We start from the raw sequence: 25,308 nt of genomic DNA, 5'->3' as shown, positions 1-25,308 counted from the left end.
TGGGTAATCTGAGTCCATAGATAGGATCTTCAGCCAATAGTTGAATACTTTAATTACCAAATGGCTTTGTATAGGGGGTATACCCAACTCTGCCCTTACTGCTGGAGTTGGTGTAGACTTGTTGACCCCCAAGATGCATTTCAAGAAAGTGGACTGTATCAGTTATAATAAGGGGGCATTTATATATCCCCACAGTTCTGCACCATATGTTATCATTGGGATTATTTTGCTGTTGTATACCTTTATGATTGGAATTCAAGAACCTGGATAGCTGTGGTTGGTAAGCTGCCTTATGGCATTGGCACAGGCTGTAGCCCTTAAAGAACTCCTCTTGAAAAGTGGGAGTCAGGAACCTGTTTCTGTAAAAACAAGCCCTAGGTATAAATAGGACTTAAACTGATCTATATGTTCCCTATCCAGGCTCCAGTTGTACCTAGTCCGCCTCTTCCCAAAAACAACTACCTTGGTCTTAGATTTATTGATGATCAGGTAGCTAAGTCCACAGTACATACTATTTTATACTATACTATTTTTTAAAAATATACTAATATTTTACTTGCTTTTAAATCTATATGGAAACACAGAAAATAAGACCATTAACTAGAAGCAATATTTTGAACACGTGGACCCAAATCCTGTGGAAATGTGTTAGCATAGAAGAGTGTGTATTGTAATACCTCCATTATTGAAGAATAGTATTTTGAGACTTGGAAACTTTAAATGCCAATATCATGATTTGATATTTTGACCTAAGGCAATGGCATTTCATGTTGCACAATCAGTAAGATTTTAACCCCAATGAAACAACATGACACGTACATTACTAACAGACCTCATTAAGATATTAATTTGACTTCTTCTTTAAGTATGAGCTGGCTAAAAAGAAAGTATTTTCCAAAAGAATCTGTCACAGAACTCACCAGATTTGCAACTATCAACTAAATCATCTTCAAGGACCACCATCATAGAACGGGGAATATTTCCAACAGAGAGCCTTTGAACCTAGATGACATAAAGTGTATTCATTTTATTTTAATGTAAGCAAATGTTTACAAGTTTCAAGGACTATAACTAAATCTATGTGAGTTACCCTATTGTATTGGCCATTTGAGGCTAATTTTACTGAAGCTATTCTAGATGATCAACTAGAAATAAATATTTATCAACCTGTGAGTACCCAGAAAAGCAACTACTTAGAAATCTGCTTTCATTTAATCTATATTTCCATTAGATTCTGATCTTATGTAAATTTCTTAAAAAGCAGATTCCCTTGCATTTAAAAGCATTGACACCCTAGTTAGAAGCATGCTTGCCTTCTGAGAGAATAACCAGAATGGAATCCTTCCACCCTACACTCCCACAAATCTGCTCTAAAAGGAAGAGAGATCCACCAAAGCATATTTATGAGATACAAGAATATAGCAGGAGGGGGAGAACCCTGGATGTGTCCCTACATTTCCCTCAGCTAGTTCCCTGTGAAACATTTTTTCACATGGTGGAAAAGGCAATAGTGACCTGGAGAAAGGATCTTACACTGCTACTCCCATTTACCCAATAAATCCCTCAGGAAACTTATAGCCCAGCAAAACTGTTAGCATTTTTTAGAACCTGCTCCTGAATCTTGATCTCTTGATAGTCTTTGCAACGGCTGGGAGCACAGGATGTTCCAGAGAGACAAGTGAACTTCGAGGAGGTGCAGTCTTCTTTCCCAGGGCAGGATAATGGACGGCAGAAAGCATAATATTGTTCAAAGTCAGCCTTGATCACAAAAACGTGCTTGCATTTGTTGCACATGTAATCCCGCTCGAATTCCAGGACTTTCACTAGGCTGGTGCGAATAACAGTGCCAGTGACTGACAAGAAATGCCCTACATCTCTAGTCTTTGGGATGCGTTCTCTAGTTAGCTCTGGGCATACAGGTAAACCTGGTGAAACAACAAACAGAATACTAGAAGAAAGAGATCATGATTATTTCATTGGTAGTTTCCACTAATTCTTAATTTTGATTTAGCAATCTGGGTGATGATGAATTCTTGGCTCACACATTGCATTTAATTGTGGTTTGTCAAATAAACAACCAGTGGACCAAGTAACTGGTTTGCATAGGATGTTAAGGCTTAAACAATTATTTAAAAACTACAGAGGCTGGGTAAACATAGCACACTGAGCTAAAAATAAAATGAACAAAATTATGGATTTGTATAACATGTAAACTCAACCTCTGATCAGAGGTTGAAAAAAATTGCTGACCATTTTCATCAATTAACCCATTATTTACCGTTATTCTAGTATGGAAAAAGAAAAAAGTAGTACTAGTATAAATTTATCGTTGGTTCAAAACTCAGTAAAATTCAGTGCTCACCCAAAACTATTCTAATGTTTTAAAGATTTCTGTAGATTCTGTAAAATAAATTTTATTATTTTGTAGATTTCTGTTCAGAAATAAGTTCCTCTGAGTTTAATGACACTTACATGTGAAGCATAATCATCTTTGCATCATTATTCAGCATATAATATTTGTCAAAAATTACAGAAACACCTACCCAACAATGTTCTAGTTTTTCCTATCCAAAACGTCAACAGCAAAGATTAAAGGGACTCAGCATCAGAAAAGTACTTAGCTATCATATGAAAATGATAGACACAGTACATAAAAAATTTTTAGTGGGGTAATTCATCCGGAAGTACTTCACAAAGCAGTATTTTTAAAACAAAAATATTCTTCCAACAAAATGCAGTACTGCTGCTTTCTTTGTTTTGTTTAAGGATTACCTTATATTTTATGTACCTTCAGATGGATCATACTCTTTATAAAAACAAGAGAATTTTGTTCTCCCACAATTTTGCCTGTAACATCCTTCTTTCCCCTATTAATTGGCTTAAACTATGTGACCATTTTAAAGCACAGGTTATTCATGTCAAGACAGAAAGAGCTACAATGTTTCAAAGAACTACCAGACTCCTTGTCAGACAAAGCCTCAAACAAGCAGACAGTTGGGACCTAGAAGTAAAATCTGGGGCTTTTTTTTGCTCTTCGTTTAACAAATTGTGAGAGATAAGAAGGCTGACTAGGAAAGCACTGTGACTGTTGTGAGGGGAAAAAAATGAAATCACTGAACTGAAACTGGAAAAAGAACATGCCGTCAATGGTAGCCCTGTAAAAATATATATAAAATCTTGGGAGAGGTGAGATCTACTGAAAATCATTGCTGAAGGAAGGAAAGGAAGACAAACTGTGTGCATGAGCACAGAAATCCCATTAACCACCCCAAACGTCTGGGAGAAAGACCAAGAAAAAGCCTCTAGGGTCCTATTTTCAACAGTCCAGTCAGCAATTGCACCCCTGGGTTTGCATTCTATAAGCCAGCCTTTCCTACCTAGCACTGTCCCTATTATCCTCAGCTACCAACACTAACTGGGCATTATGAAAGTGTTAATTCAACGCACTGGACGTTTGGCAGGTTGGGGGAAGGTTATCTTAATCGAAAGCATGGTCTTGAAAAACAGGATGCTCACACTTGCTATATAATCTACAGAGGCTTTTTACAACACTATTCAAGGTTTGTATGTATCACAAGAATTGCAATTTACCTGATATTCTGGCATGGAGATTCTGTTTAATGATGAATTCCTGAGCTTGGGAAGCTGACTGACATACTGTCACAGCTGCTCTACGCAATGCATTATCAAAAATAGGAAGCACTTCATTAGGGAAAGCATTAAAATATTCACCAATTTCCATGTTGGTCTCAAAAAGTGTCAATGCATCAACAATAACTGGGTAATGGGCATCATCATCTTTTTCTCTTAAAATCTGCAAGACATCATTTTGGTGATATTCCAGAATATATGATTCAAATACTTGTCCAATCAGGTTTATTTGCTCTGTAGTTAAAACCATCATGAATCCTATAATTAGAAGAGACACAAAACACTATTGGACTAACTTAATTAAATTGTGTTTCTTTCCAGCATATTGCATAAAATTAATTTGCTTCATAATTACATTTCAGCCCTTCCCCAGAATTCTTGCTTTCTCTTTTGCTTCCTTTCTTGGATAAAACCTTTCTATTTTTTTCTGGCCTGCACATTTCAGTGATAATATTTCTCTGTGTACACAATGTATGTACATACATATTTAATCAATTTATATGTTTGCCATCTCACAAATGTGACTCTAGGTAGCTAACAAAATATAAAAGCTATACAAGTCAAACAACAATCAAAGACAAGGATAAGCATAGTATAGCAACTGAGGAAACTAGCAGCCAACTCATCTTGAGTTCAGTTGGCTTATCAGTACTTTCAAACAATGTTTATTCATGTATAGAAGAAGCAGTATCAGGGCAGGACTTGTCTATGTTCTCAGGATCACAGTAAAGAAGATGGTGCTCTGCTCTTTGAAAAGGAATAAAGGGTGCTCCCAGATGGATAGCTCCTGATGGTAACAAACAGAAGGTTTTATATCTTCTTCTTGCTGAATTTTCTTGGGTAAGAGAAATAACAGAACTGGGGGAAGCTACAAACGAATTATCATTAACAGTTGGATCTCCTGTAAAATTCTGTGAAGCAATGTGATTCTACCATAGAAATGCAGCGGAACAGCTTGCCTACCATAGTTGTGGGTGCTCCATCACTGGAGGCTTTCAAGAAAAGACTGGACAACACTTTGACTGAGATGGCATGAGGACTCCTGCCTTGGGCAGGGAGTTGGACTAGAAGACCTCCAAGGTCCCTTCCAACCCTATGATTCTATGAAATCTAATCTGGAAGAACTCCAGCTTTGAAAGTTCTTTTACATTTCTGGTTTTTATAGTGTTGCACACAGTTTCATAAGATATGGTATAGCAGAGCAGTAACTTCAGAGAACAGGAAAAAAAACCTTCCCTGTTACAGTAGTGAACAAATATTAAAAGATGGGAACCATTCCTAACTTGCAGGTATATAAATGATGTGAAACCAGTGAACAGAAAACATTTTCTCTTAATCCTCTAGAATTAGGCAAACAGACACAGGATAGCTCCAACTGCTACTTTTGGTGTTAGAGCTCAATAGAATCTTTGTTAACAGGATTCCTGTGCATTCTCACAAGTGTAAGTAGCTATGGAGGGACATGAATTATCAAGCCTTCCAGAATCATCTGCCAACAGAGGCAAAAAACCAGCCTGTTAGATTAACTGCAATTTCAGACTGAGTTTTAGTTTATCTCTTCCTCTGGTTTCTTCCTCTTCCTCTTCATTTCATTTCATTATTGGATTATGAACATGCAACACAGATCATTTTGTTTTATTTTTACTGAATGTTTTCATCTTAGTGCTTTATAAATAATTACTGATAAATAATTACTGAAAAAGCTTTTTTTTTTGTTAGTAGTCCTGAATGCACTCATAGTAAAGTTATGATACAAAATGGAACAGCTAAATAAGTAAGAAATAAATCTAAACATTTCTAAAGAGTAGGGCAGTATCTTAAAGATTTTTGCTCCGCACCAAATAGTTTTTATAGTTCTCTCTTCAGGTGGTGGAGATGAACTAAGAATAGCAGCTGATGAAACAGACAATAAGTTGTGGACAAGATATGAATGGAGAATCATTTTGTCTAAATGACCTTTTCTTGGAAAGTAGTGGCAATAGAAAGATTCTTTCATTTCCGGCATTAGTAGACACGAGGATGAGTGAAATCGAAACCTCCGGACCCATCACGTCCCAGAAAAGCTTTTCCTGAACCTGGCACTTTATGGGCTGGGACTTCAGTCCCCAGAATCCCCAGCTGCATTCAAACTCGCTGGGGTTTGGTGTGTCTGTGTGTGTGCGTCACGCAGCTGAGGCTGCATTTGTCGCAAGTGAGGCGTCGTTCCGCTCCAATCTAGCCTTCTGAGCGCAAAGCCCGCCCCCCTCAAACCAGGGTTTGGATTGTCGGACCCGTTAGAAAACTAGAAGCCACGAGTTCCGAGCGCGTCAATCAAGAGGCAGGGATGTCTGGAAGTCGAGCTCCGCGCCGGCGAGCTAACCCGGGGAGGTGGCGGGCGGCGAAGGAGAATTACTGAGCCGCGCTGCAAAGCGAAGCAACCTGACCTCCCGGGTGCGACATTTCCCTCCCACGCCACGAAACTTACCCTCCGTTACGCGAAGTTTACAGATGGCGGGAAAACGCTGCTGGTCTGGCGGCAAACAGGAGCGGCAGGAACCAGCCGGGAGGAGGAGGCGGGACCGGATTGGCTCCTGTCCTCCGGCTCCGTCGCTGGATGGCAGGCGGGGAAGGGGCGGGCGAATTTTCCTGGGCGGCTGCAGCGTTGCCGAGCAGTCTCTGCTCTGTCGACATGAGCGGGGTGGCGGTTGGTGGCCCCCAGGCGCCCTGCTTGGGTAAATCAAGCTCTTCGAAGACAGGGTGTCAGGCCAGCCGGCTCTGTGCTCAGTAGCAACTTGTTTTGATGGATTATAGTACATTAAATTTTAATACTTCTTAATTTTTAATGTGAAGTTTTCATATTTTTAAATGCTTGTTTTATATATGTGTTGTTTTTCACTTGATTATTGTACTCCGCCGAGGGTCACTTAAAGTGACATGGGCGGCTATATAAATTTGATTAATAAATAAAACAGTAAACCGCTACTCCGTGAATCTGCACGAGGCGGAGGAGGTGGGCTATTCAACTTTAAATGTGGAGAGGGGGAAGTGAAGCCGTCCTCGAGTTAGGCAATAAATGGGAAGCCACCGGAATTTTGCGGGGAGAAAGCGGAGTGCTTTTTTTCTTGCAGACTGGAAACGAAAAAGCAGGAATAAATTACCGGAGGCTATTTCTCCACGGCTGCTCGGTATCTGTATTATTTCTGTACGCTTAAGTTCGTTGTAGTGGTTAAGGTATCAGGCTAGAAACTGGGAGACCATGAGTTCTAGTCCTGCCTTGGCACAAAAAAACAGCTGGAGGACCTTGGGCCTGTGGCCAGTCACTCTCAGCCCTAGGAAGAAGCAGGCAAGGGCAAGCTAATTCCAAAATCTTGCCAAGAAAACTGCAGGGACTTGTCCGGGCAGTTGCCAGGAGTCAAAAATTGACCTGAAGGCAAAAAAAAAGAGAGAGAGACTTATCTCCAGGAGTCGAGACTGACTGGAAGGTGCAAGAAAAAAAAAGTAGCTATTGGGGGAGCACTCCAGAGGATTAAGATCTGAATCCTAGCTGTTTCGGAAGTACGAGCAATGAACCTTACGTCTGGACATTTTATTTTATCAACTGCCTTTAGGGGTCCTACTGGGTTACTATCAGTTAATAACATACATGCACAGCGCAGGAGCTAGAACATAACTTTCACTGAACGTTTTTTCAATTTTTGAGGGGAATTGTGCCTTGGATCACACATTAAAGTATACGTTACTGGATTTGGCTTGCAAGCTGCATTACAGGATTATACACACTTAAGGGAAATGAACTGGATATTTTTGAATACAGACAGTGAACTGGAAAAACTACTGCAGGATGTAACCAGCATTACTTCATGGGACTCGCATGTCAATCTGAGTAATAGGCTCGTCTGGAAGAGATTGGATGACTGCCTGCCCAGCCAATCAAAATGCTTTGCTGAGCTTTTTGGACCTTTTTTTCACCACGGAGTGGTGCTAGTGCTGGTAGTGGGGAACTTCCAGATGAGTCTATTGTCCTGTAATTGCCCTTGTTGTTTATTCGTTTAGTCGCTTCCGACTCTTCGTGACTTCATGGACCAGCCCACACCAGAGCTTCCTGTCGGTCGTCAACACCCCCAGCTCCCCCAGGGACGAGTCCGTCACCTCTAGAATATCATCCATCCATCTTGCCCTTGGTCGGCCCCTCTTCCTTTTGCCTTCCACTCTCCCTAGCATCAGCATCTTCTCCAGGGTGTCCTGTCTTTTCATTATGTGGCCAAAGTATTTCAGTTTTGCCTTAAATATCATTCCCTCAAGTGAGCAGTCTGGCTTTATTTCCTGGAGGATGGACTGGTTTGATCTTCTGGCAGTCCAAGGCACTCAGAATTTTCCTCCAACACCACAGTTCAAAAGCATCGATCTTCCTTCGCTCAGCCTTCCTTATGGTCCAGCTCTCGCAGCCATATGTTACTACGGGGAACACCATTGCTTTAACTATGCGGGCCTTTGTTGTCAGTGTGATGTCTCTGCTCTTGACTATTTTATCGAGATTTGTCATTGCTCTTCTCCCAAGGATTAAGCGTCTTCTGATTTCCTGACTGCAGTCAGCATCTGCAGTAATCTTTGCACCTAGAAATACAAAGTCTTTCACTGCTTCTACATTTTCTCCCTCTATTTGCCAGTTATTGATCAAGCTGGTTGCCATAATCTTGGTTTTTTTGAGGTTTAGTTGCAAGCCAGCTTTTGCACTTCCTTCTTTCACCTTCATCATAAGGCTCCTCAGTTCCTCTTCGCTTTCAGCCATCAAAGTGGTATCATCTGCATATCTGAGATTGTTAATGTTTCTTCCAGCGATTTTAACTCCAGCCTTGGATTCCTCAAGCCCAGCTTGTCGCATGATGTGTTCTGCATACAAGTTGAATAGGTAGGGTGAGAGTATACAGCCCTGTACTCCTTTCCCAATCTTAAACCAGTCCGTTGTTCCATGGTCTGTTCTTACTGTAATTGCCCTACCTCTCTTAAAAACATTTTTTTTATTTGTTTAATTTCTCTGCCACCCATCTCGTGAACAATGACTCTGTCTTTACAAGACTTCCAGATGTTTCCTACTTCTAACAGGTTTTTCCATTTCAACTGTATTATCATTTGGAAGCCGAGGAATACAAATGGAAAATTACATCATCTGGTCCCACTGGAAAATGTCAAAAAGTAAGGTGATTGTACAGTAAGAAGTATCTGGAGGCAGCACTGGAATAGGCCCAAGAGATAGGATTAGTCTGAGCCTTCTAGCTTTGACAGTCAAAATGGCTTACAAGACAAACTTTGAAACTAGCATTTCTCTTTTAGATGTGACAGCTTTAAAATTAGCAGCATCGCAGAACAAGCTCTGCAAAATTTTGTAAATGAGGTAGGGTGTTTGAATAATAAAGATACATTAATACCTCTACCAGAATAAAACAGGATGTAAGAAAAGGAGAGGATAACTCATATCAGTCTACGATAATGTGAGGTTCCTTGTCTTGTCCTAAAAAGTTTGCAAAGTGAAAAGAAAATGCTGGTAAAACAGATGATTTCCCAATTTCTACCAGTGTTTAAATTTGTAGAAATGAAGCTAAGGATACAGTAATGAAACCTATGCTTCCCTCTCTCTTAATAAACTGTATACATGTGCATGCTCTTAAACCTAGACATTGTTTTAGAAATTGACATGTTGACGCCACATAATCTATGCTGCCTTGAAGTTGTTACCCATAGCTTCAAAATATGTGACACTTAATGTACCTAAAAGCTGTGCATTAAATGAAGCAGCTCCCATGAAATTTAACCTCTAAGATAACTTATGCAGCTCATTTTGGCTCCAGAGATGTTTCCAGTAATAAAAACAGTGGAGACTAGTGCTTCATTTTGCAGCATGTCACCCATTCATTTTTTTTTAATTAAAAAAATTATAAAACTCAGCGTAGAAACTGTTGGGCAGCAAGGGCACTGGCATTCCAAGTTGCCATGTTGAAGACCACAGTCCTAACAGATTGCAATTTACAGAATTATTACATGTATAGATTGAACATTACAAGTAAATGAGAATATCATTGTTCTAGGTTAATAGGAAACTGAATTTTATAGCAAATCATTGAAAAAATGACTAGACCGCAAGAAGACCAGTCCATGATGATCTTTTCAAGCTCAGTTTCAGCTTCCTACATAATAAATAGGACTTGCAAAACCTTGAAAGTGGTGCTTTGCACAATGCATTGGCATGGTGATACACCTGCCCTTGAAGTATTAAAGCAGTGGACCCTTGGGAAAGGATGCAAAACTGCTTTGAATGCTGTCTCCTGCTGCTTGAGCCATGCGCAATTACTTTGGTGCTAATCACAGCTTAAGAGATGTCTGTACACATTCTGGAGACAGCTTTTGAAGTAACCATGCAAACTTCTCAAAGGATGTGACTGTTTAATACTTTGTGGAGAAGTGCTTTGCTTGTACCAACATGCTTTGCAATGCTCCTCTTTTGAATGTTTTCCATAGTCTTAGTATATAATATGAAAGCAAATTGCTATACATTAATGAACAGATTGGAGAATATTAATCCTCAAATTAATATTCTCCAATCTGTTCATTAATTTATTAATCCTCATTTTATTAATGGGGGTACAAATTAATTTTAGAGGAATGTATTTAAAATTGTGGGGAAATAACTTGTGTTTTGTGATAATACAATATCTGTCCTGTACTAAGTTTCTTAGACAGAGTAAAAATACTAATAATATGTTAATATAAAAATATATTAAGTAAAATAATATTTACTTAATATTATTAAGTAAATGTGTCTTCTCCCATCTTCTCACTATAGAAGACAAAAGCTTGATTTCATTGACATTTCACTAGGAAAAGCAAAAACATTTTGTGAAGAACACTAAAATACTGTTACATTTTTGAACTTTACCATTTGATTTATATCCCACCTTTCTTAGGAGCCCAAGATACAGTATCCTTCCTGTATTTTTCCCCACAACCACCATATTAGGTAAGTTGGGCTGAGAGAAGACAACTGGATGGAAGTCACCAAATTTGCTTCCATGGGTGGGATGTACTTCAATTTGTGTCTCCCTAGTTTTAATTCAACTACAGCATTCTAGAGCTTTCCACCTAGTCCCTTAATGCTAATGTAAGCAAATGTTATAATTTCAAAGAAAAAAACAGAACACAACAATATTTCAGATTATCATTGCAAAATTATCCAGTATATTTTATTATAGGTAACAGCCAAGAAATCCAACTTTAACTTAATATGGCTTTCTTCTAATGCAAAGGCCGCATGTACCTTTACACAGACCACAGAATATCTGCCAAATACCGCTTTAGATTAGCAGGAGAGCATTAGAACACTGCTTCCAGTGAAGCATTCAGGATGAGTTTACAGGAGATACAATTTTAAAAGTTTGATTAGAACATTTTATATGAAAACATAGAAATTTTTTGTACATATGCTACATATAAAACTCACTATTATACTATTGGTGATACCATTGATTGATTATGCTTTTGCATAATGGGAAGACGCAGTCAGGCTTTAGCAGAAATAATGAAGAGATATACTTTTGTATCTAAGAATAAAAACTGTTTTTAAAATAACCAAGCAATCTCCCCACTCCCCCTTTATGCATACAAAGATCAGATCTTAAAAGTACATTCATAAAACAATGAAAAGTTTCTTCCTGAGATTACCAGTGTTAGTTTTATTGTGGTAATCTTGGAAATAACAGCAATAGTATCAACAAAATATATAAAAACCAGATCTGCCAGTGTATCACATCTTTTCTGCCAGAAAACCTGCACAATTGTAAGACAGGTGTAATAGAGTGGAAAATCAGGCTCATTCTCCAGGTGAAAAAGGTTGCATGGTTTTGGCTTAATTTTGTAATGGAAGAGAAAAATGTTTACATTTATGCTGGAGCGCTAATGAAAGATTTGCATGCTTTATTATGCATAATTAGTTTGTTTAGCACTATTTTTTCATTAATGCCTGAGTTCTGCCCAAAGGATAATATCCTCAAAATGCAGCTTTCCATAAATTATTCTTTATTAATACAGCATTACCTAGTGTAATAACTCAAATGTTCTAAAGAGCATTATCTCTGTATGTATTTATAAAACACTTATGACAAAAGTTGGTGAAATTCAACATTACAATATTTATGTCATTTTTCTTACTATAATCTTAACACCACTCAGCTTTATATACTATTATAATTTAGCATTCTTCACCACTTTTAGAATAAACCACAATTTTTAAAGTCAGTTCTCTAAGTTAATTAAAAATATATGGATTTAAACATACTTTGCCATAGTCTGATTTTTAAATTGCTGACAATTTATTTTAATATATAATAACCATGCAATTAATTGCATTTGAGGGAGAAATGGGATGTGAAAGCCTTCCCTGAAACCAAAGAAAATACATACTTATAGGAAAAGTGGAGGAAAGATTGCATTTATTCTATGAAATTTTATTATGCAGTAATTACAAAGTTTAAATACTTTTCAATTTTAAATAAAAATAAGTGTCATTAAGCACATTTATATAACTATGTCAAGTGATTCCAACAAGTATCACATAAAATACAGTGCATTTTCAAATCAGAGAGACAAATACGTTCTCATTCACAGTGTTTAACATATTACAAGAAAGCTTGTTTCACATAAGGGTTTATTTTAAGGTCATGCTATTAGGAACAGTACAGTCCACACCATGCTGTGCCATTCAAAAATAATCTTTCAGAATGTGAAGTAACGAGCAAACCATTCCTGACGTTGTGGATCTGGTGAAGCCATTGGAGAAGCTTCAGTCTGAGGAGGGCTAGATTCATAAAGAGAAAAGACAGATTTAACCCACAACCAAGAGTCAAGGTGCAAAATGCCTGGAAAAAGCATAAGAAGACAATATGCAGCACAGAATCAATTTTTATAATTTCAAAGTCACATGTTATTAGTCTGTGAGGTAGTTTAATTCCCCATTTTCTACCTTCGGTCATCCACTCCACTGGAGAGCATCAGCAGCATAGACAAGTCACTAAACCACATGACAGAGTAGAAAAATAGTGTTTCAGGGGGAAAAAAAGAATGGTGTTGCTGCTTTTGTTTAAAAAATGTGAGGGAGCAGTTTTTGTTTTTAAAGAGCATCCTCTTTTAGCATCCTTTTCTTCTCGTCAAGTTAGATGTCAAATATGATGCAAGCATCATATTCTTTAGGACGTGCTGAATTATCTGGCACTGAACAATTACATATTTTAAATATTACAAAACACAGAGTGAATTACTGAAATTGCATGCACATGGAATCGGATACAGTAGAACAAGAGATTCAGTACAAAGCAAGCCCATTTTTTACCCACAAACATAATTCTCAAGTAAAACTGCATGATATAATCACTACATGTACTTTATTCCTTTAGTGGCTAGAAAGTTAAAATTATCCCTACCGTTTATAGGACAAATCAGGGAACGAAATAATTTGTAAAGGAAACTCCATCATCACAATTCATGAATTCATGCACATGCTTGTTAATGGCGTCTGAGCATACATGCATTTTACATGCAAAGGGGAAAATAAGAAAGATTACATTTTATAGGATTTCTATTTCAAGTTAAGAATAAAATGTTATTATACTGCAAGCTTACTATTCTATTTTCTGCCCAGCTCTATTTTGTAAGTAGCATTAAAGTGGAACTAAACTAAAGAAAACATTTACTTTTTCCAGGATATCAAGCATTATAACATTATTTTAGTCTGGTAATAAAATATATTCCACTTCTGAATTCTATGCAAAGCTGAGCTTGATATTTTAATGCTGAAGCATGCTATTAAATGGTATGTAATACATGCACATATTCACACATACTCAAAGCTTATTTTTGAGAAATATTTTTCTGAGGTGAGTTAAATCAATACACATATAACATAGTAAACATTTTTTGTCAGATAAAACCACTGTTACAAAATACCATTTTGATTTGGAGATTGTAACACATTCTTGAAGGGCACCTAAAAATAACAATTATTTAACACAATTGTTCATAAAGGTAAATAACTGAAAACACACAAAGCATTGGTAATATAGTACTTTAAAATTTTAAGGGAAATAAGACTTACTGGGAGAATCACATTTCAACAAGCTTTACAATAAAAAGGAATACTATAAAGAGGTTTAAAATATAGTGTGAAAATTGTAATTCCAAAATAATATTCATACTCCAGTATTGTTCTTAAACCAAGTGGGATTCAGCTAAAAAGAAATCAATTTTTGTTTTCCAAGTTAGGAAAAAAAGAAAACCAAAAACTGGTGAGGCTCTGCTCACCTCAAAACCATCTTGGGCTCTTTGGGTGGTATTGGCTGTGGAAGTGGTCTGCTGCTGTTGAACTCAATATCGTGGATGGATGAATTAGGAATAGGGTCCAAGCGGTTAGCATGTCCATTGCCCACTCCACTAGATTCCAAAGCACTTAGATTGGGGACACTCACAAACCTGTTTGCTGATTTATCATTCTTCTTCTTTTGCTGCATTAAAAATAACACATGTAAGGAAGGGACTGTACAAATGAGGAAATTACTGAGCTGCTTTACATTATTTTATTCTTTATTAATGGTTTGGGAATTGCTGCAATATGATGTTTGATTTTTCAATAATTTTAGTAGATTTAGCTTGTATATGGACTACAATTCCTGAACAACAGTAGAAACTGCTTCTCTATTAAAACTAACAATGTGTTGCTATAATTCAGTATCACCCAACTGTAGAAATTGAAAGTTCTCATTGTAGGAGAAAAACTGAATTTACTTCCTATTATATTTGCAGCCATTTCCTTACACAATCATGGTAGTTCCTGATTACTATAAAATGAATTGTACAGTGCTTCAAAATGTTTTAATGGGAAGTGACAAATATGTTAAAGAAACAAATAACTAACTAGGATTACAATCAATGTCTAGGCCAGTTCATTTCATTTCTCATGAAAAAAGAACTTGCAACAAAAACATTTAATTTTCATTCATCGAGACAGTGGCCTCACTCTGGATCTAGTTTTCTTGTCGGAGCAGTGGCAATGTGATCTGAGGGGAGAGCTACATCTTTCTCCTTTGTCATGGTCAGATCACACCCTGGTGACTTTGAGATTCTCTTATGCTATCCTCCTCCGCAGGGAGGCAGGACCCATTTGATTGGTCTGCTCCCGGTGACTGATGGACCGGGTAGGGTTTCAGAGGAAGCTGGGGGTTATACCCAAGGACATGCTGCATGGTCCAGCAGAGGCCCTGCCTGCCACCTGGAACAGGGAAGCGGCCGGAGCCTTGGACAGGATTGCGCCCATGCAGCCTCTCTTGTCCATTCGAACCCGACACTCCCCGTAGTTTATGGAGGAGCTGAGGGTTCTGAAGAGGGTTAAGAGATGCTTAGAGCACTACTGGAGGAAGACAAAGGCCAAATCCGACCGAACACAAGCTAGAGCCGCAATTAAGGCCTACCTTGTAGCGGTAGGAGCAGCGAAACACCAGTATTTCTCCACTCGTACTGGATCCATGGAATGCCGTCTGGCGGCCCTGTTTAGGATCACGTGATCCCTTTTGGGGAGAGGGGATTCAGAACTCTATCTCTGGGGCTCTGCTGATGAATTTTCTGGGCATCTGCAGGATAAAATTGCTTGGATCCGTTCCAAGTTGGACTCCAAGCGTGAGTCTGAGGAGATACCCAGGGAACATACTTACCGTGTTATCTGGGAACAGTTTGATCTTGTTGAACCCGAGGAAGTGGACAGGGTCCTTCAGTCTGTAAATGCCGCTACTTGCCAATTAGATCCATGTCCCTCCTGGCTGGTAAAAGCAGCCCGGGAGGTGACATGTGACTGGGTTTAGGTGATGGTGAATACATCCTTGAGGGGGTGTTCCCAGCAGCCTTTAAGGAAGCACTGGTGCACCCCTCCTCAAGAAACCATCCCTGGACCCTTGACAATTTTTGCCCAGTCTCTCACCTCCCCTTTTTGGGGAAGGTGGTTGAGAAAGTGGTGGTGTTACAGCTCCAGAGGATCCTGGATGAAACGGATTATCTAGATCCCTTTCAGTCAGGTGTCAGACCTGGCTATGGGATGGAAACAGCATTGGTTGCACTTATGGATGATCTCTGGCGGGAGCGGGATGGAGGCAGTGCATCCATCCTCACTCTTCTTGACTTCTCAGTGCCTTTCGATACCATCGACCATGGTATCCTTCTGCACCAACTCAGGGAATTGGGGGTGGGTGGCGTGGTTTTGCGCTGGTTCACCTCCTTCCTCCAGGATCAGTCTCAGTCGGTGTTAATAGGGAGTGAGAGATCCACCCCGTGGCCCCTACTTTGTGGGGTTCCACAGGGCTCGGTTCTCTCTCTGCTCCTTTTTAACATCTACATGAAACTACTGGGTGAGCTCATCGGTCACCATGGGATGAGGTATCATCAATATGCGGATGATACTCAATTATACATCTCTGTCCCAGGTTAAGTAAGTGATGTCGTGACCACCCTCTCCAAGTGTCTGGGGGCTGTGGGGGCCTGGATGGGGAACAACAAGCTTCAGCTGAACCCTGGTAAGATGGAGTGGCTGTGGATTAATGGCTCCTCGGCTTGGGAAATTGTCATCTTTAGTTCTGGATGGGGTTGCATTGCCCCAGACAGATCTGGTCTGTAACTTGGGGGTCCTCCTGGACTCATGTCTCCTGCTCGAAGAGCACGTGGCAGTCGTGGCCAGGAGGGCCTTTGTGCAATTCTGTGTTGTGCGCCAGTTATGCCCTTTCCTGCAACGAGAGGCCCTTCGAACAGTCACTCATGCCCTGAGTATCTCCCATACAGACTACTGTAATGCGCTCTACATGGGGCTACCCAGGAAGAGTATCCGGAAGCTACAGATGGTCCAGAATGCAGCCATGTGAGTAATTCTAGGTGCCCCAAGGGTGGCACACGTAACACCTTTACTGCGTGAGCTGCACTGGGTGCCAGTTTGCTTCTGGGTCCAATTCAAGGTGTTGGTTATGACCTTTAAAGCCCTATATGGCATGGGGCCAGGCTACCTGAGGGACCATCTCATCTTCATCACATTGACCCATCCCACCCCAGCATGCAGAGAGGGCATGCTACCAATCCCATTTGTTAAAGAGTTCCATCTGGCGGGGTCGTGGAAGCATGCCTCCTCTGAAGCTGTGCCTGCCCTCTGGAACATTCTCCCCCCACAGTTGAGGCAGACCCCCTCGCTCCTGGACTTCCGCAAAAAATTAAAAACCTGGCTTTGTCATCGTACCTGGGGCAGGAACGAAAATAGTTCCTCCTGGGGATGGCTAGCTCCTTAGAATTGCCTTGTTTTGCTTGTGGTCAGAGAGAGAACTTTAGCCATCTGGATTCTACTATATTTTAATATATTTATATCTTATTCCTTATTGATATATTATATGGTGGTGAGGCTTTTATTGTGAACTGCCCAGAGTCCCTCCTTGCAGGGGAGATGGGTGGTGATAAATTTGATAAATAAATAAAAAAAATTATTTATTTTTCTGGATTTAACTGATGAGAGAATATAGCAGATGTTGCCATATTGGTACCAAAGTTCCTATATTCTGCCCATTGAGTAAAAACAGGTGAAGAGTTGAATAAATTACTTCTAGTAGCCACACAGTATCCCACTCAAGTGACCCATTCTCTAAGGTAATTCTTTAAAAATGACAAATCTTTTGATTGGACTAAGGTTTTGATATATACCACAACCTTTAAATTTTCACAGAAAGTTCTGCTTCCTGCTTTCAAAATTATTCAAGTATATATATATTTTTTGTTACTTTTGTTGAGATTCAACATCAACTGAAACATAATTATTATGCCCCACTAGGCACAATTAATTCATTGTTTTACATTCTTGAACATCAAGCAGGTGAGAAAAACAGTATGTTTATCAATTAACAGTAAGCTGTAATGAACAGCTAATATATTGTAAATGGCCCAGGAACTACTGAAGGCTCTTCTTTATGACTGAGTTAAAGTGCTATCTATTGCTATTACTTAATTAAAAATTTAAACCACCCAATAGCCAAAGTCCTTTAGATGATTTACAACAAAATTATTATTTTTTACATACTAAAAAATACAATTTGAATTATAACATATACAATAAAATGGGAAATAAAAACACTACATAAACTTGAGCTGACTGAAACTTATGCCAGCAGACAATCTGCTGAGCCCACTGCCAATTCCTATTGAAGCCCCAATTTAAATTACTCTGGCCAAAGACTAATTATTTAACCCTATTTAAAAGAAGTATGGCCTATTACATACATAATAGAAATTTAAGCAAGAATGGCTTCATATATACTATATATCACACAGTAAGGCAAATACAAATACTTAACAGTATGGATTTTAAAGTTTATGTTAAAAATACTGTAAATCGGTTGGAGCACAAAGGGGGAAGTCAAAAATTAAATACTCATCTATACTATTTTTAGTAGTTTTTTTTCTTCCCCCCCCCCCTTTTTAGTATTTATAATAATATAATGGAGATTTTGGCATTAAGCTCGAAGATACTTTATCATATCATAAAAACAACTCAGTGTTATCTTTTATTAATGTTATATTGAGCATTTTGCATAACAAGTAATTGTCCTTGTGTACTTTCTGATATTATCTCTTTTGAAACTGTATCTTTGTTTTTTAAAAAAAAGGTAAAAAAAAGTATCACCTTGATTCTTTTCAGTTAGGAAAAAATACAGTCTAATTTCCTTCATTTTGTTATAGCTTAAATGGAAGATTTTTTTCCCCAACTAAATCTTCTCAGCTGACGATCTGTTACTATCCAGTTTTAGGTTACTTCTAAACAAAAGCCCTGTAGTTTTGCAAAGCAATGCTTTCCTATAATTTAACTGAAAGATTCTTCACAGAACTAAACATATAATGCTATTTTAGTTAGCTGTACAATTCTCCAGGGAGTCAATGTCTATTGAGATGCTGGATGAAGATTGGATAGTGGAGTTGAAGAAATTTAATAGAGAGATTTGCAAGCAATAAGTGAAATTGACTTTCTGGTGGAATGCCATGAAAAAGAAGGGGTCATTATGTATGGGAGGTTTTTTGAAGAGAAGCTGGAATTTTTGAGTGGGGCAGTTGGGCTATTTGATTTTTTCAAGAGAAAAGCTCTGTGCACATTGTGGGGATATGTAAATGCTCTGGTTTATTTTGAAGTGTGATAAGGGTTAAAAATGTTTATCTGGATTGCTTTAAGGGTTCAATTGATATTACTTGCTTTTAAGGATTTGGATTAAGATTATTAGGGTATAAAAATGTTTATCTGGATGGTTTTAAGGATTTGATTTAAGGCTACTGTTTTGAATTGTTTTTGTTTTTTGGGTTTATTAAGATTAAGATGATTAAAACTGTTGTACTATTAAGTATAATGGCAGACAATTTACGTGCTTTTTAGTTTGATTCTTATTATAGTAGATAGAAATGTATGGAATACTAGTAGGAAGGGAATAATTAAATAAATGTTATCTTTTGGGGGGGAAATCTATATGATTTTTTCCTTTATTTTAATATAAGAGGGGAGTAACATATGGCTGCAAGAGCTGGACCATAAGGAAGGCTGAGCGAAGGAGGATAGATGCTTTGGAACTGTGGTGTTGGAGGAAAATTCTGAGAGTGCCTTGGACTGCAAGAAGATCAAACCAGTCCATCCTCCAGGAAATAAAGCCAGACTGCTCACTTGAGGGAATGATATTAAAGGCCAAACTGAAATACTTTGGCCACATAATGAGAAGACAGGACACCCTGGAGAAGATGCTGATGCTGGGGAGAGTGGAGGGCAAAAGGAAGAGGGGCCGACCAAGGGCAAGGTGGACGGATGATATTCTAGAGGTGACGGACTCGTCCCTGGGGGAGCTGGGGGTGTTGACGACCGACAGGAAGCTCTGGCATGGGCTGGTCCATGAAGTCACGAAGAGTCGGAAGCGACTAAACGAATAAACAACAAGAGGGGAGTAACTGTACTTAGTGATTTTTATAATGTGCTAAAGTGGAATGATTTATAGAAATAATGTGTTTTTGGTTTAACAGAGTAAGAGATTATGGAAATTTTTGTATGTACTTGCTGTTAAAAGTCAGAAGTCACATATTTCTGTAATTTTGAAAAAAAATTCTCGTGTGTTTTCACACCTTTTAGTTCTTTTTTCTTTTTTTGAAGTTTTCTGTTTTTTCATAGCTTTTATTCTTGTCTTAAATTTTTTTTTAAAAAAAAGAATTGCAGTGGCAACAGACTGGGCCCATTAAGCAAGCCATGTTGCTGTTAGAAGCAGAGTCAGGAAAAACCCACTAAAAGGAAATTATTAATAAATGAATGAGGTCTGAAACAATGCAACAGTGCTTTGTTATCTTCTCTGGGCTCACGGTATTTTATTTTTGGGGGAAAAAGTTTATTAATCTGATCCAACAAAACCTAGGAGCGCAGTGCAGAAAACAATGGATTGCAGCAATTTGACTATGATGTTGTCAGGTTGCTTCCAGCCAGTGCTTTCACTGTACAATCATTCTGCCTCATTTACATAATATTATATCAGTGCAAATGATAGTAATTCATTTGTAATCATTTGCAATCAGCCTTGTTTTTCTACTATTCAAGGTATCTTTCTATCCACAAAAAGACAAAAGAATCTAGTAAGAAAAGAACATGCATACTACATATTTTTTTCAGTGAGGTGTTGGGAAAAATAAGGTGTTGAGAAAGGGGTAGCACACTGAGGATACTTCTTCTTTTTCTATAGTCTGCCATACATTTGTAACTGCAAAGACATTTTGTATCAGTCTTACTCTCTGCTCAGACTTTACTTATAAAGGGGAAAGAGAAATCTTATTAAACCCAGCAGAGCTTATGTTTGAATAAACATATAGGATTTAGTTTTAATACTACAATCCTTATACTGATCTTCAACTTATTTATTTTTCCTCTTTTGTTGCATTTCAAAATGTATGCCGGAATAGTTACATTCTGCAATTGTTCCAGAGCAGATCTTTTTAATTATTTTTAACTGGGACACACCAGTTTCAACTGCTTGCCTTCCTTCTCTTTTTGAATCAAAAGAACTGTCCAAATGTCTAGAAAAGATGGTTTGAAAAATATAATTAAATTTCATAGAGCAGTGTTTCTCAACGTTGGTAACTTTAAGATGTGTGGACTTCAACTCCCAGAAGTTCCCATCTAGCATGGCTAGCTGGGGAATTCTGGGAGTTGAGGTCCACACATCTTAAAGTTACCAACGTTGAGAAACACTGACATGGAGGATATAAAGGTATTTCCAGTGTCAAAGCTGACAAAACAAACTTAAAAATCAAGAGGTAAGTTTACATTTGCATGTAGGAAAAGATGAACAGTTCTCAAATCAAAACTATGGTGTACATATCTTGTACAATAAAAATTAAACACGTGTATGTAACTGATGAAGGGCCTCATTAAAGGAAGAGACAGTGCACTTAACCAAGCATGAGATTCTAGAAAGATGTTCACTTTCTGCATTATAGTCATGATTTGTGGTGCTATGAGAACATCATCTGGAAGTATCAATCATTGCCATCTTCTGTAAAAAGTAAATGAACATTAGATGACTACTGCAGAAAAAGGGGCTAAGTGTGGAAGCAATGCAGACTATTATTAACTCAGTTTCATATTCAGAAGTATGAAAATTATAATTTTTTCCACTAGATGGCACAAATAATTTTGTTAAAGTGTACTATCTTTACATCAGACATTATTTTAGCAGTAATACTGTAATTTGTATTTCCTAACATTAAATATTATTTGCTTTATATACCAAAACAGGACATAGCATATACTCTCCATAGTTTTGTGATACTTTAAATGGATCCAATAACGGTATTTTCCAACTGTGGATTTTGAGTTTTTTTCCTTTGGACCAATATGGATTCCATTGCTTTTTCTTCTGGGGAAAGGCGTTTGGTTCTCTTATAACAATTAGCTAACGAACATACATTCTACAAACATTGGAAAGATAATCTGCAAAGGACTTTTTTTTTAGATTTTTTTTATCCCGCCCCCCCCCTTTTATATAAATAACTCAAGGTGGTAAACATACCTAGTACTCCTTCCACCTCCTATTTTCCCCACAACAACCACCCTGTGAAATGAGTTGGGCTGAGAGAGAGAGCAACCAGCCCAAAGTCACCCAGCCAGTTTTCATGCCTAAAATGGGACTACAATTCTCAGTCTCCTGGATTCTAGCCTGGAGCCTTAACCACTAGACCAGACTGGCTCGTTGAAGAAATGCTGCAGCCAGCATTTTACCCAGCTCAGTAGATTTGACTTCTGTAATCAAAAATCGGTTCAAATAGTATTGTCTAACTTAAGAGAGATAACTGCAAATAGATAATGCTCTGAATCTTGAATTGCTGCTATGTAACAAAGTATTTCTCCCTTTCATGGAAGAGACTTTGTTACAACAGAAGCTCCAGATGAAGGAAGAGAAGAGAAGCAATCTTATAGTGATAACTTCTACTATGTTTTTCTATCTAATTCACTGCAGTGTTAGTAACTGCTAAACCAAATAAATATCAACATTTGATTTTCAAAGAGGTTATTAGCAATCAAAGTGCAGTTGCAAAGATGGGTCGAATTACCAACGTAGTTTGAGAAAATGATCAAGAACGAAACTGTTTTTAAGAAAATATAAAACCATTCTAAAGTATAGTTCCCGCCTAGGTGGCAGAACCATCTCAAATGCTAAACAAGCTCAAAATAGATTAGTGCTTGGATTGCTCACCATCAGCATGAAAGAATCACTACTTATTGGTGCTAAGAGAATTATACAATGTGTCCAGGAAGTCACCAAGGGTTGAGCTTGACTTGAAGGAAATGTTATTTTAAAAAAAAACCTCAATATCCTATGTTAAACAAATATATAAGCACACTTTTATGTCCTGTTTAAAACCTATTACTCTAAATTACACACAACGTAAAATCCCCTAACAGCCACAGTTCTAATGTACAAAATCATATAGGAACTTTTTCACTGAAAAGAAAAATTGACAGTATTGTGGAAACCCTGCCCATTCCCAATCAGTGCTATTGCCTGGAATTTTACTCAAGCTGTTACTGAACTTTTGTTTTTGTTTTTTTGTAATATTAACAACCCACATTTTCTACTTTTAAGGAATTATGTTGCATACCTTTACTAGAGGATTAATAACACCAACATTAGGACTTGCATTAAACAGTTTGTTGAAGTTAGTCTCCCTATTGACTAGTTCAAGTTGATAGAATTTTTTGTCATCCTAATAAAGAAAAAAGAGTATCATTTTCAATATATTCAATAACTGCTATTATTAAGCTATTATAATCAAATAATATTCACACAAAAATCTTTACTTCAAATATGAAAATGCTGAATCTGAACTAAGACTGGCAACATGTGTTCCATTTATGTGATAATTTGTGGCATTTCTAGAACCCTTCTCTACAGCAGCAGCAGCATTCTCACTTTGTACAAAGATTTTATAAGATTATTTTTTGCTCTCCCCTATTTGAGATACAGGAAGCTGCAAGGGGTACATGTTAGCAGGTCCTTACCAGCAAAACTCAGAACATTATGCTATTAGGAAACATATTAAAAATAAATATTGATTATATAGATGCCAACCAGGAAGGAAAAAGTAACCCCCCCAATGTTTTAAAATCCATTTAGGATTGTGATTTATCCATAGTACAAAAAGATACCATGTTAGGAGTATCTTTTTCAGCACACATTTTTCCTAAACAGAATATACAGACTACATAGAATTAAATTATTTTAATGAATAAATTATGAACAACTGTTTAAGAACACAAAAACAGATGTGAAATTGTGTGTGCATCTTAGATAACTGAGATTAAAACAAATTAAAAGTCATTCTCATTTAGATTGTTGTCTTTCACACATAATGGCTATTTTAGAATTAGTTATTTTTCCAGAGATTGGACAAAAAAAATATTAGTGTCTGACATACTCATAACAAAGGCCACCAAACTATCTTACAATCAGCTTCTTTATCAGCTGATCCCTCTCAGCAATCAGGTCTTTCATCTCTGCAATAAGCTGCAGGTCTTCTGGCCTTGATTCCCTGTTTTGATATTTATCTTCCATTTCTTCTAAACTTTATAGAAGACAAAAGTATGACCAATGGATTAATAAGGGATCAAAGTTAAAAGATAATACCATAAAATCATACTATCAAATTGATTGATTGATTGATTGATTAAATAAATAAATAAATACATAAATCTATTATACTGTATATAAAAAGAGATACAGCTTTCTATCTATAAACAGATCTCTTTGTTGGCTATGCTAAAGAAAATGCTTACACAATTAACAGTTGAAACAACATAACCTCAGTAATAAAATTAGTGAATCAACTAATGTATGAGGAAGTATCACGCTAACAACCAAAAAACAAGTCAGTATAAGCAGCCAAAACACCACAGAAAGATTAATTAAATTAATTGTAGAAAAGCTCTAAAAAGATAGTGAAGCATTAAAGGAGTGAGCAGAAATAAGCAAATTAATTTACAGAAAAGTTATACTGAAAGGTCAAGAAAACAGATCCTTGCATTTGTAGAAAGGTTAATAACTTTTGAATTAACCTTTTAGATTGCTATCTAGTTTTGTACTTTTATACGAATTTTAACAGACAAGGGTGAACATTGATGAAACTGAAGCTAAATCCTGGAGATGGAGATGATCTGGGTAGAGCTGCAGAGCCTGTTTTCTGATGGGAGTTGTGTGTGTGTGTGTGTGTGTGTGTGTGTGGGTGGGTGGGTGGGTGGGTGTGTATATGTATGTATATGTGTGTGTGTGTCATTCATATATATACATATATATACATTGAAGAATACGTATACTGAAACCTGAATTTTATCCTCTCAATGACTTTAATAGCTGCAGGCCTTTTGCCAACTTGCTCTGTGGCCCAAGGCAAAGAAAGTGGACATTGGTCTCTAATAGAGTATCTGGCTAAATTGCTGAAGTACATTGTTTATATGACTCTTTTTACTGCCAATTTATGAATCTCAGTTGATGCAGAATATGTGAGAGGTGTTCAGACCTTATGCCAAATTTATAGCAAGCATCCCAATTGCTTTTTTCTTACTATATCTAATTTAAAATTCTGCTTTGGCTTTAAAAGTCCTTCATAATTTTAATCAGGTTTTATCATTAACACTCATAAAAGTTGCTGACACTGTCCCCTCAAGCTTTATACTAGAACTTCTTAGGTTCACAGCTATCAAGCATATGTTCTACTCAGCTATGTTCACATATTAATGGAACTCTTTTTTTTTTTAGATTTTTTTATCCCACCTTTATTATTTTTATAAATAACTCAAGGCAGGGAACATATCTAATACTCCTTCCTCCTCCTATTTTACCCACAACAACAACCCTGTGAGGTGAGTTGGGCTAAGAGAGAGTGACTGGCTGAAAGTCACCCAGCTGGTTTTCCTGCCTAAGGCGGGACTAGAACTTACAGACTCCTGGTTTCTAGTCTGGTACCTTCACCACTAGAACAAACTGGCTCTCAAAGAATGTACCTTTTCTTCAAATTCAACTTCCAAACAACAACAACAACAACAACAACTGTTTT

The 25,308-nt window shown here is 37.6% G+C and overlaps 2 protein-coding genes across 7 annotated transcripts in view; both read right to left on the bottom strand.

Moving 5' to 3' along the window:
• MCM9 (minichromosome maintenance 9 homologous recombination repair factor) overlaps positions 1-6,205 on the bottom strand; it is a 38,261-nt gene extending 32,056 nt beyond the window's left edge. For both annotated transcript variants that reach the window (XM_063310659.1, XM_063310668.1), the window contains exons 1-4: positions 6,116-6,205; positions 3,592-3,909; positions 1,609-1,925; positions 921-1,002 (exon numbers count right to left, since the gene is read on the bottom strand). In XM_063310659.1, the coding sequence (XP_063166729.1) occupies positions 921-1,002; positions 1,609-1,925; positions 3,592-3,904 (712 nt within the window). In that variant the 5' untranslated portion in view covers positions 3,905-3,909; positions 6,116-6,205. The remainder of the gene's footprint in view (positions 1-920; positions 1,003-1,608; positions 1,926-3,591; positions 3,910-6,115) is intronic.
• Positions 6,206-10,830: 4,625 nt separating this feature from the next.
• FAM184A (family with sequence similarity 184 member A) overlaps positions 10,831-25,308 on the bottom strand; it is a 71,209-nt gene continuing 56,731 nt past the window's right edge. For 2 of the 5 annotated variants that reach the window (XM_063310611.1, XM_063310621.1), the window contains 4 exons: positions 23,703-23,820; positions 22,858-22,962; positions 13,975-14,174; positions 10,831-12,475 (listed from right to left, as the gene is read on the bottom strand). In XM_063310611.1, the coding sequence (XP_063166681.1) occupies positions 12,394-12,475; positions 13,975-14,174; positions 22,858-22,962; positions 23,703-23,820 (505 nt within the window). In that variant the 3' untranslated portion in view covers positions 10,831-12,393. Of the gene's footprint in view, positions 12,476-13,097; positions 13,190-13,974; positions 14,175-22,857; positions 22,963-23,702; positions 23,821-25,308 lie in introns of those variants that run through there. The other 3 variants (XR_010068435.1, XR_010068437.1, XR_010068438.1) reach the window with 3 other exon arrangements.

The sequence above is a fragment of the Candoia aspera genome, chromosome 1 (assembly GCF_035149785.1).
Source record: "Candoia aspera isolate rCanAsp1 chromosome 1, rCanAsp1.hap2, whole genome shotgun sequence".
Lineage (NCBI taxonomy): Eukaryota > Metazoa > Chordata > Lepidosauria > Squamata > Boidae > Candoia > Candoia aspera.
Note: the sequence above shows the minus strand (reverse complement) of the source record. Positions and strands in the feature narration are given on the sequence as shown.